Here is an 11,504-nt window from a genome sequence, read left to right as displayed (position 1 = left end):
GAAGAGGCTGAGCACCAGGCAGGGACAGCTATGGCAGGGTCCCAGGGCATGAGGTGAGGATGGGTAGAACAAGCCCCCTCAAGTCAGGTGAGGCCTGGATCCCAGGAAAGGGGGCACTGGAAGCTGCTGCTGCTGGGCGGGGTGAGGTGTGAGGAATGGTGAGGCTCCAGGCTCTGGCTGGATGATTGGTGTCCCAGGGCCTGACAGGTCTGGGAATCTTGGACTTTGGGCCTTGTTTTGGTTAATACTGAGTGTCAACTTGATTGGATTGTGGGATACAAAGTATGAATCCTGGGTGTGTTCTGTGTGGGTGTTGCCAAAAGAGATTCACATGTGAGTCAATGGGCTGGGGAAGGCAGATCCACCCTAATCTGGTGGGCACTATCTAATCAGTTTCCAGTGAATAGAAAGCAGGCAGCAAACTGTAAAAAGGAGAGACAGGCCTAGCCTCCCAGCCTACATCTTTCTCCCGTGCTGGATGTTTCCTTCCCTTGAATATTGGACTCCAAGTTCTTCAGTTTGGGGACTTGGACTGGCTTTCCTTGCTCCTCAGCTTACAGACAGCCTATTGTGGAACCTTGTGATCATGTAAGTTAATACTTAATAAACTCCTCTTTATATATATATCAATATATATCTATATCTATATATCTTCTATTAGTTCTGTCCCTCTAAGAGAACCCTGACTAATACAGGCCTCATCGCTGCCTCTACTTTCACCTGCCAGGGAGGCTAGGCCATTCCCGTCATCTGTGGACTCCGTCTCAGCTCTGCTCAGATTTGGGAAGAACTCCAGGCTCTGCCATTGTCACCCCTACACTGACATGTTTATATCTCTAAGACACTTGTGCAGGGCCTAGGGTTGGGCAAGGCTGGGCCTTGGGAGAGGGAAGAATCTGACACTCCCTGCTCTTGGAGTAATGCTGAAAACACAGAGGCACAGCAAGAGGAGCAAGGCAGGGTGGCTTCCTGGTGGAGGTGGTGTTTGAGCTGGGCCTGAAGGGTCGGGCAGTCAGTCCTTTTACATATGGAGTAGTGTGCTGGGGATGGGGGAGGGGGTGCTGCTTCGTGGGGAGGACCCAAGGAGAGCACAGAGCTGGGCGGTGCAGGGCATGTGGGGGTCACATCTGGCTGGTGTGTGAGGCTGTGAGGAGGGAGATAGGGTGGGAGGGGAGGAAGGCTGGGGAGTCAGTCAGGCAGGACCAGCTTGTGAGGGCCTCAAATGCCCCACTGAAGAGCTTCCACTTTGTCCTGAGAACAGTGGGGAGCCACCTAAGGATTTCAGTGAGAAGAGTGATACAATCACATGTGCATTTCAAAAAGATGCCCCATGAAGGAGAGATTGTAGGGAGGAACAGGACTGAAGTCTTGGGACCAGCCAGGAGGCGGGTGTGAAGGCCAGGGTGATGCTGAGAGCTGACCTATGGCAGTGGCAGGGGCAGGAGCAGAGGGTGATTTGAGGGTTGTGGCAGGATCGGCGGGACTTGGTGCTGCCTTGCTGGGATGAAGATACCAGACCGGTAGCCCTAGCCCTGCCACGTCCTCACTGGCATTGGCATATGCTGGCCTCAGCCACTAACCTGAAACCTGCATCTGTACAGAGCCCCACCCTCCCTCACCTGGAGGTCCAGCTCCTGCCCCACGCCTTCTTGGTGGCCTCCTTCACCTCCTTGTTCCTCAGGCTGTAGATGATGGGGTTCAACATGGGTGTGACCATGGCGTAGAGGACTGTGAAGACCTCATCAGAGATGTGGGCTTCCTTGCTCTTGGGCTTCATGTACGTGAAGATGATGGTGCTGTAGAAAAGCAGCACCACAGCCAGGTGTGCTGAGCAGGTGGAGAAGGCTTTGCGGCGCCCAGGAGCCGAGGGCACCCTCAGGATGGTGGCCAGGATGAGCAAGTAGGACAGGCAAATGAATGCCAGGGGCACAGGCAGCAGCAGGATGGAGCCCACCAGCAGGAAGACTTCGCTGACCGATGTGTTACCGCACGTCAGCTTCAGCACCGCCAGGATCTCGCAGGTGAAGTGACTGACCACGTGGTGGCCACAGAAGGGCAGCCTCATGGCAATGACTGTCTCAGTCACCGACTTGAGGAGGCAGAGGACCCAGGCAGCTCCCACCAGCAGCACACAGAGCCGGTGGTTCATGAGCACGCGGTACCTGAGTGGCTGGCAGATGGCCAGGTAGCGGTCGTAGGTCATGATAGCCAGCAGCAGGCACTCTGTGGAGCCCGTGGACAGGCTCAGACACATCTGGATGGCACAGCCAGTAAAGGAGATGGTCTTCCAGGATGACAGGAGGTGGACCAGCATCAGGGGCACAAAGGTGGACGTGTAGCAGATGTCCAGGGTGGATAGGTTGCCCAGGAAGAAGTACATGGGCGTGTGCAGGTGGACATCTAGCACGCTCACTGCCACAATGGCTGTGTTCCCCAGCAGGGTCACCAGGTACATGACGGAGCACAGAGGGAAGAGCAGGTGCTCTAGGGCTGGGTAGCCAGAAAATCCTTTCAGAAAGAATGCGGACACCCCTGTTCCATTGAGCGGCTGCATGCTGCAGAGTTCTGAAGGGATGATCCACAGTTGGGATGAAAGGAGAGAGGGTACGGGGCGCGGGGAAGCTCACAGAGCCCCTTCTGGGACGAGATGGACTGTCAGGATCTTTTCCAGCACTACCACACTTGCTCTCTGTGACGTCGGGCAATCCCTTTACCCTCTCTAGGCCTCAGTTTCTCCATGTGAAAAGTGAGGATTGATTTAGATCAGCATTCCCTGAATGTTAATCAGAATATTAGTAAGCAATCTGAAAAACCAATTTGAGACAACATTTGATTAATAAAAAATAAAGCTCTTTACTGCAGGACTTCTCAGAGCCTTTAAATGCTAATGTGATCTATGACTCCCACAAAGCAATGTAGAACATGTGTACCCCAGACTTATTTGATCATGGATCCCCTTTTACAGAACACCCGTTAACCTACTGCAGATAAGTGTTCTGTGAACATAGTCTGGGAAACAGTGGGCTAGATCAACAGTTCTCAAACTTTAACATGCACCAGAATCACCTGGAAAATTTCTTAAAACAAATTGTTGGGCCCCAAACCCAGTTTCTGACTCAGTGGGTCTGGGTGATGCTTCTGCTGCTGGTGCAGGTACCACACTTTGAGGAACTATTGGGCTAGATGGTCTCTGAGCAGGTGGAGATTCTCCTGGCTTTAAGGAAGCCTCTGAGCCATCGCATTTGCTATTCCCACTGTCTGGAATGTCCTCGGCCTGCAGTGGTCTGACTTGTCTCTTCAGGCCTACTGTAGTGTCCATGAACAAAGCATACACCGTGCTGTGTGTCAGAGGGGCTGCTGACCTTGAAGGCTGTTGGTGGGCATGTTCCCCTGCCCCCTGCCCAGGGCCTGTTTCATTAGCTACCCTCTGTGGATTGGACCTTCATAATCTGCCTTCCTGTGGGTATCCCAGCTAAAGTCTGATGGAGCTCTTGGCTCAGCTCCAAACCCCTCTGTTCTGTGGGCCAGAGCCAGGGTTGCTTTGACTTCATGAACTCCTAGGGTATTAGCATGGAACATGCCCATAGGCCAACTTGTTGGATCTCCCATTGTATAGATGGGGATGCTGAGGTCACACAACAGGTCTCTGGTGAGGTGAAGCTAGAATCCAGCCCTCCTAACATACACCATGCTCAGAGTGGGTGTATGCTTCTATTAGGTTTCAAACAATGCTTGTTCTTTTACCATTCTAGATGGATATCTGTGCCCCACATGCTGCCACTATCCTCTCACCAGCAAAAGAGCATGAGTCACCTCTCTTTAGTGTTCCAGGGTATCTGGCACGATGTCATAATTCCCATGGGACATGATGCCAAAGCCTGGGCCGAGCACAGTTCCTCTCAGTGCCTCCCTTAGAGGAGACCACTTCTATCTTTTATTCCTCCCTCACTTACTCACCCCAGAACCCGGAAGTGACTGAGGACCTACTACATGCCAGGTGGTGCCAGATGTGAGGGACCACCGAGGACAGGTGTGTTCCCAGGCTGCTGAGTGCAAACCCTTCCTAGGCAGAGAGGACCCCCAACTCTCCCATACCCAGCCTCACCCTCCCCCCACACCTCCAAACCCAGCCTCACTCTCCCCCCACCCTCCCATACCCAGCCTCACCCTTCCCCCACCTCCCATACCCAGCCTCACCCTCCCCCCACCTCCCATACCCAGCCTCATCCTGCTTCTGTTTGCTTCCCTCTAGTGACAGGAAGCTCATTACTCCTGTACATATTTTTCTTCCTTTCTTTCTGCTGTCAGGCTACTTGAAGGGTCACAAGTGGAGTCTCTCTAGGTCTCACTGGGCCTTCACCACTCATGAGGTTTCCAGGTGGGTGGCCCCTATGGCTACTCGTTCTTCTCCCAGAGTGTAAGTGTAGGGTTCAGAGCTTAACCCCACACATGGAGGCCCTCCCTCAGGGAGTTTGGGGGTGCCTTGCAGCAAGATCTCTGATCCAGTCCTAGGGCCTGAGAGAAAAAGTCTTGTCTCACATGACTGTGTCCAGACTCACCATGGGCCCAGGTATATGTGAGCCACAAGTTTCCTTCAAGACTTTGGAGTCTCCAGCAGGGAAACTCTGAGGCTGGGTTCCTGGAGAGGGACCCCCATTTAACAGGGCACAAACAGAAACAAGCACTGTGCCAGGGCTGGGGTGCGACACAGAGATGGCATCATGAGGCCCCAGTGGCTGGCTCAGGCACCACTTCCTCTTTGCGTGGTTCCAGGTACTACAGTTTATTCCCAAAAGTCACAAGGAAGCATCTGCAGTGTTGGCTACCTATTGGAATATACATACAGGCCACCACATGTGCACTCACCTACAGGAGAATGCACAAATACCTGTGTGACATACAGGTGCACAAATGTGTGCCTGTGAGTATAAGCCACACATAGGCTCATGTGTGTACCTGTGTTGTCATTCATATGAGCGTACACACATTAGGTACCGCTCACTGTCTCTTACACATATGTGTGCACACACATATCCAGCTCCAGTAGTGCATCCCCTTGAACCCGGGGCCAGGGTGCTTCAGAGGGCTGGGCAGATGCCTTTGTCCCTGGGAGGAGGCGTGTGGAAACCACGGTCAGGAGGGGCAGCAGGGGCATCTCTAGGAAGGGGCAGCTCTGAGGGAAGGGAGCAAACCCTGCCTACAACAACCCAGAAGGACACGGCAGCCCAGGAGCAGGGGCAAGCCCCAAAAGACTTGGGGCCCCCCCGCTCTTCCTTCTGCCCTTCAGCTGGGGGGTGGGGCCTGCGGGAGGAGGAGGAACGTGACCGATGCTGTGGACTCTGGTTCCCAAAGCAGGGCCAGAAAGCTTTGTCTGCAGAGCCCATGATGTTCTTTCTGCCCCCACCTCCCTCCTGGCAGAATGCTACGGAAAAACCAGTTCAAATGGCACCTCCACAGGGAGCCTTCCTGTGTCCTCCCTAAGGCTGCGCCGAGCCTTCTCTCCTTTTCACTCTGTGGCCCTATGTTTGGACCTCTTGGATAATGCCCACCTTTCTCTCTCACTTCTTATCTGCTTCCTATCCCAGCCAGCCTGCAGGGATGTCACCCTTCCTCTCCTCTCCCAGGTTCTGAAGGCCAAGCTGAGACTGCCAGCCTGGCTACGGCTGACTTCCTGTCTTGCTGTGATGTTCTGTGGCTAAGGCAAACTGGGAGTGAGCCGCTGGATGCCAAACACGGGCTGGTCCCTGCCTAGGTGACACCTTGGCAGAGCTGGGAAGGGTCTCACAGATCAACTGGACTGCCCCCCTGTTATACATGGAGAAACCGAGGCCCAGCGAGGCGAAGAAGCTTGCCCAGTGTTGCACAGTCGAGCAGAGGGAGAAGCCAAGGCCCCTGTTCTTCTCAGGCTCTTGACTCCCTCCTCTGCCTTCACATCCCCATTTCTCACTCACCTTCAGGCTCTCTGGATCCATTTCCTTGGCTCACTGGAGGATGTTTCAGAGGGTTTGAGACCAGGGACCTTTTCTCTCTGGAGCCAGGGGGACACAGTTCAAAGAAGGAAGCCCAAGCCTCCTAAACATAGAGAATTCTGGTGGACGGGACATGGAGTTTCACACCAGCCCAGCTTTCCAAACTCTGAAAACATGCCTGAACTTTCATAGAATTCAGCAAAGCGTTTGCAACTCGATAGAATTAAACGGAACTTTTGGAATTTGGCAGAATTACACAAACTGCTTAGAATTCAGTGGGTTTCTTGGCAATGTGTCAGGTTTGGTAAAATTAGGAAACGGAGAGGCCAGTAGGTTACTGTGGACAGCCAGGGACCCCCTGACCTGGTAGCGCCCAGCTCCATCTCAGCCGACAGCTTCCAGGGAGCAGGCAGGCCATATGGAGGTGGCACCTTTCAAAGCACTCTGTGCACCAAGGGACTGTGCGATCCCTGAGGAAATTTAGAGGGAAGAGAGGAAATGTGCCCAGCTTAGAAACTTTGGGGTGCCTCAGGGATAATGTCCCAAAGACCCAATTACAAAGAATCTATTTAGAAATCTTAATTGGTGTGGAAAAGTCGGAGAAAGTGGCTAAGGGACAGGAACCATCCTCTTAGGCCAGGCCCCAGCCAGTGCTGACCCAGGAATGTTTACAGAATGAATATGTGAATGGATGATGAGCAATTAAATGAACACATAAGCAATTCTCAATGAATAAATAAATGTAAAAATAAATGAATGAGTGAGTGAACAAATGATAGGCAGACTTGCTTTCCAGGTGAGGAGCTAGAGGTCTTGGCTCAACTCTCACAGGGATCTTACAAAAGTGCAAAATCTAGGAAAGTGAATAGGGGAGTGAACTGAACTGGATGAAGAAGCACAGCAGAATTACAGACTATCAGAGCAGGAAAGTGCTTAAAGGCCATCATAACCCATGCTCACTGTCCAGGGGGAGAACTGCCCTAGAGGGGTGAAGGGGTTAGCTCAGCACCACCTAGTGAGGCAGGAGCATGGCCCTGGGTTAACTCTGACACTGACTTGTCCACCCTTGAATCCTATCTCCCTCAGTCAATGCAAAGCCTGTCTGCCCAGGCAGCCAGTGACTGGGTTCCTCCAGTTGGTCCCTCTTCCCTGTGCTCAGAGCATCCATCTTGATGGTTCCTCCATGAGGTTCTCGACAGTTTTCAGAGTCCATGTCTCTGCAGGTTTAACGGTCTCTTTATTTACTTATTTATATTTATTATTATTATTATGTTTGGGACAGAGTCTCCCTCTGTTGCCCAGGCATATTCTTAGCTCACTACAACGTCCGCCTCCCGGGTTCAAGCAATTCTCCTGCCTCAGCCTCCCGAGTAGCTAGGACCACAGGCATGCGGGCATGCGCCACCACACCTGGCTAACTTTTGTATTTTTAGTGGAGACAGAGTTTCACCTGTTGGCCAGGCTGGTCTCGAACTCCTGACCTCAAGTTATCTTCCCGCCTTGGCCTCCCAAAGTGCTGGGATTACAGGTGTCAGCCACTGCGCCCAGCCAAGGGGCTCTTTAAAAATTAGGGTCATTTTATTTTGGAACTAGGTATTGTTGTTAGATTTTTATTTCACTATTTTAAAAGTAAAAGGAAGTTTATTAGAATTTTATTTATTTACACAAAATAAATTTACACTTTTACTTTTCCAAAAGTAACTATTGTTATTAGTTTTGTGTGTATCTATCCAGATACTTTTCTGATCATTTGCGTATGTATATCTATACATAGAAATAGGTCTTGTGATTATATATGTATATCTATACATATAAATAATCTTGTGACTTTTTAGTATGCTTTTTTGTTGCAGGTTTATTGAAGGATGATTGATGTACAACTACATTTAAATAATATAATTCGATTAGTTTTAATGTATACAGTCATGAAACTATGACCACAATCAAGATAATGAACTTATCTAATATACCCACAATTTTTCTCATGCTCCTTGGTAATCCATTCCTTTCTTCCCCAACCAGGCAACCACTGATTTGCTCTCTGTAACTGCAGATTACTTTCCTTTTCTAGCATTTTACATAAAGGGAATTATGCAGAATGTACTCTTTTTAAAATCTGGCTTCTTTCACTCAGCGTGATTATTTTGAGAGTCATCCATGTTGTGCGAATCAATGGTTAGTTCTTTTTAAAAATAGCATCTTTATTGAGCTATAATTCAAACACCATGCAGCCGCCCATTTAAATTCCGCCGTTTAAAATGTACAATTCAAATACAAAACTGTTGCATTGTACACTTTAAATGGGGGAGTTTAAAGTGTACAATGGGCGAATTTAAAATGTACAATGCAATAGTTTTGAGTATCACCACAGTTGATTTTAGAACATGTTTATCACTTTCAAAAGAAAGCCCATACTGTTTAGCAGTCACTCCTCTTTTCCCCTCAACCTCCTCCAGTCTTAGGAAATCTACTTGTTGTCTCTATTGAGCTGCCTATTCTGGACATTTTATATAAATGAAATTATAAAATATGTTTCCCTTTGTGACTGGTTTCTCTTACTTAGCTTAATGTTTTCAAGGTTCATCTATATTGTAGCATGTATCAGGACTTAATTTCTTTTTATTGCTAAGTAATATTCAATTGTATGGATATACTACATTTCATCTGCCCATTCATCAGTTGATAGACATTGGGTTGATTCCACTTTTTGACTATTATGAATAGTGCTGCTACGAACATTTGTGTACAAGTTTTTGTGTGGATGTATATTTTCGTTTTTCTTGGATATTTTCTTTTTTTTTTTTGAGAGTTGCCCAGGCTGGAGTGCAGTGGTGCGATTTCGACTCACTGCAAGCTCTGCCTCCTGGGTTCACGCCATTCTCCTGCCTCAGCCTCCTGAGTAGCTGGGACTACAGGCACCCGCCACCTCGCCCGGCTAATTTTTTGTATTTTTAGTAGAGACGGGGTTTCACCGTGGTCTCGATCTCCTGACCTTGTGATCCGCCCGCCTCGGCCTCCCAGAGTGCTGGGATTACAGGCGTGAGCCACTGCGCCCGGCCTTTCTTGAATACTTTCTTAGGAGTGGAATTTCTGGGTCATATAGAAACTCTATGTGTAGATTTTTGGGGAACTGCCATTTTCCAAAATGGAAAGTATCATTTTACTTTCCCATTTTACATTTCCCCAATACATGAGGGTTCCAATTTCTCCACATCCTCACCAACAATTGTTATTATCTGCTTTTTAAATTATAGCCGTCTTGGCCGGATGTGGTGGCTCACGCCTGTAATCCCAGCACTTTGGGAGGCTGAGGTGGGCAGATCACTTGAGACCAGGAGTTCAAGACCAGCCTGGGCAACATGGTGAAACCTCGTCTCTACAAAAAATACAAAAATTAGCCGGGCGTGGTGGCATGTGCCTGTAGTCCCCACTACTTGGGAGACTGAGGCAGGAGAATAGCTTGAGCCCAGAAGGTTGAGGGCTGCAGTGAGCCATGTTCATACCACCCTACTCCAGCCTGGGTGACAGAGTGAGACCCTGTCTCAAAAAAAAAATTTATATATGTATAGCCGTCATAGTAAGAGTGAAGTGGTATCTAATTGTGATTTTGATTTGCATTTCTCTAATGGCTAATGACGTTGAACATATTTTCAAGTGTTTATTGGCTATTTGTATATCTTCTTTGGAGCAGTGTATATTTAGCTCTTTAGCCTATTTTAATTTTAATTTTTAATTTTAATTTTTTTCTTTGAGATGGGGTTTTGCTCTGATACCCAGGCTAGGGTGCAGTAGTGTGATCTGGGCTCACTGCAACCTCTGCCTTTTGGGGTCAAGTGATCCTTCCACCTCAGCCTCCCGAGTAGCTGGGATCACAAGCACACACCATCATACCCAGGTAATTTTTTTGTATTTTGGGTAGAGATGGGGGTTTCACCATATTGGTCAGGCTGGTCTCGAACTTCTGATCTCAAATGATCCAACTGCCTTGGCCTCCCAAAATGCTAGGATTACTGGTGTGAGCCACCGCACTTGGCCTAATTATATACTTAAATTTTACTTTACATACGTAAGATCACAGTTAAGGAGGTTAACTATAATTTCAAATTTTATGTGCTATTTTATCACATTTGAAAATATTCACTCTTACTATTTACTTTAAACAGTGATCTATAAATTTGTTTAGACAATAATAATTAAGGACCTTTTCTTCTTTAGGATGATAAAAAAATTAATGATGTATTGAAGATACTACTAAAGAAACTTTACTTTTGGATTATGGCCTCTGCACTGAAGATCTGTAGGATTTTTAAAAATTAATTTTCAAATCTTTCCATGACCTCTCTGTTCTAAGAAATATCATCTTTGTAATAATTTGTGTGAATACTTTTTAAATCAAAAATTGATTCACAAGACTGTATTACCATAATCACCAATTTTAAGTCTCTTAAATATTTTCTATATTTCTTTTCTTGATCATAAAATGTCAATAATATGGATATGCTCTTAATATAACAAAATATTTAATTATCTCAGTTTCCCATCAACCCATCAGTCATTTATTAATTACATTGGCCATTTCCATTGATTGGCAGGCGGCTCCTCCATGAACATCTCCCATGGTTTCCACTGCATCATTTTTCTTGCCAGACTTAGTTCATTTTCAACCTGAAGAATCACCTCTTTTATTTGAACACCTTGAAGTTGGTCTTCTGATTGTTTAACGTCTGGTTCTGCTTTAACTATAGCCAGCTTCTCATTTGCAATCTGTTCTGTATACTTTCTATATGCTGCTTTTTTAGGGGTTCGCTTAAGAACATCAAGGATCTTTGTGTACAATATTCTTAGCCTCTTACATTTTAGCAGACTGATTTTAGCTGCTTGTCTTGTGTGGACTCTTGCATACAGCCAATCCCACAAGGCCAGTGGTCTTCCTCAGCACACCTGCCATGACCGTGCCGATGAGCCAATTGGATCTTCTTTAATTTCTTTCAACAATATTTTGTAATTTTTAGAGTATACATTTTCTCCAAGAATATAATTATATATATAATGTTTTATATAATTTCTTTAAAAAATAGGAGAAGAAATAAGAAATATGCACTTAAAACTGCCTTTTATAATCATATAGTTATCTTTATCAATGCTCTTTGTTCTATCACGTGGATTTGAATTTCCATCTGTATTTGCTTGCTTTCAGCCTAGAGGATTTCTTTTAGTATTTCTTGTAAAGTGGGTCTGCTAGCAATGAATTCTCTTAGTTTTTGTTTATGTAGGTATGTCTTTATTTTGCCGTGGTTTTTGAAAGATAGTTTTTCTGTTTTTAATATTTTTGGTTGGCAGGCTTTTCTTTCAGTACTTTGAATATGTCAGCCTGCTGTCTTTTGGCTTCCACTGTTTCTGATAGGAAGTCAGCTGCTAATCTTATTATCATTCCCTTGTATGTGATGAGTTATTTGTCTCTTACTGCCGTCAATGTTTTCTCTTTGTCTTTCAAGCACTTTTACTATTATATGTCTGGGGTGGGTTTCTTTGAGT

General features: G+C 47.0%; 2 protein-coding genes across 3 annotated transcripts; both read right to left on the bottom strand.

Moving 5' to 3' along the window:
• Positions 1-1,615: 1,615 nt before the first annotated feature.
• Positions 1,616-2,554, bottom strand: OR13J1 (olfactory receptor family 13 subfamily J member 1). Its single transcript, XM_001084033.4, has one exon. It carries the CDS (start codon positions 2,552-2,554, stop codon positions 1,616-1,618), a length of 939 nt encoding a protein of 312 aa, XP_001084033.3.
• Positions 2,555-10,532: 7,978 nt separating this feature from the next.
• Positions 10,533-10,920, bottom strand: LOC695066 (NADH dehydrogenase [ubiquinone] 1 alpha subcomplex subunit 5). 2 transcript variants are annotated; one of them, XM_015117596.2, is made up of 2 exons: positions 10,848-10,920; positions 10,533-10,702 (listed from the first exon to the last, which is right to left on the bottom strand). In XM_015117596.2, the coding sequence occupies exons 1-2, from the start codon at positions 10,915-10,917 to the stop codon at positions 10,533-10,535; spliced, it is 240 nt and encodes a 79-aa protein (XP_014973082.1). In that variant the 5' UTR covers positions 10,918-10,920. The 2 variants fall into 2 exon arrangements, with proteins under 2 accessions (XP_014973082.1, XP_001083927.1); XM_001083927.2 differs by having other exon boundaries at positions 10,533-10,821; positions 10,856-10,920.
• Positions 10,921-11,504: the final 584 nt, after the last annotated feature.

Source organism: Macaca mulatta, chromosome 15, assembly GCF_049350105.2.
Source record: "Macaca mulatta isolate MMU2019108-1 chromosome 15, T2T-MMU8v2.0, whole genome shotgun sequence".
NCBI classification, from domain to species: Eukaryota; Metazoa; Chordata; class Mammalia; order Primates; family Cercopithecidae; genus Macaca; species Macaca mulatta.
This window is presented reverse-complemented; position numbering and strand designations above follow the sequence as displayed.

Bases quoted from the DNA above. Each gene is read 5' to 3' on its own strand.
- OR13J1 (XM_001084033.4), bottom strand. From the start codon at position 2,554: ATGCAGCCGCTCAATGGAACAGGGGTGTCCGCATTCTTTCTGAAAGGA.
- LOC695066 (XM_001083927.2), bottom strand. From the start codon at position 10,917: ATGGCAGGTGTGCTGAGGAAGACCACTGGCCTTGTGGGATTGGCTGTA. The intron at 10,822-10,855 runs CAAGACAAGCAG...TCTGCTAAAATG, and splicing joins GCTGTATGCAAGAGTCCACA to TAAGAGGCTAAGAATATTGT.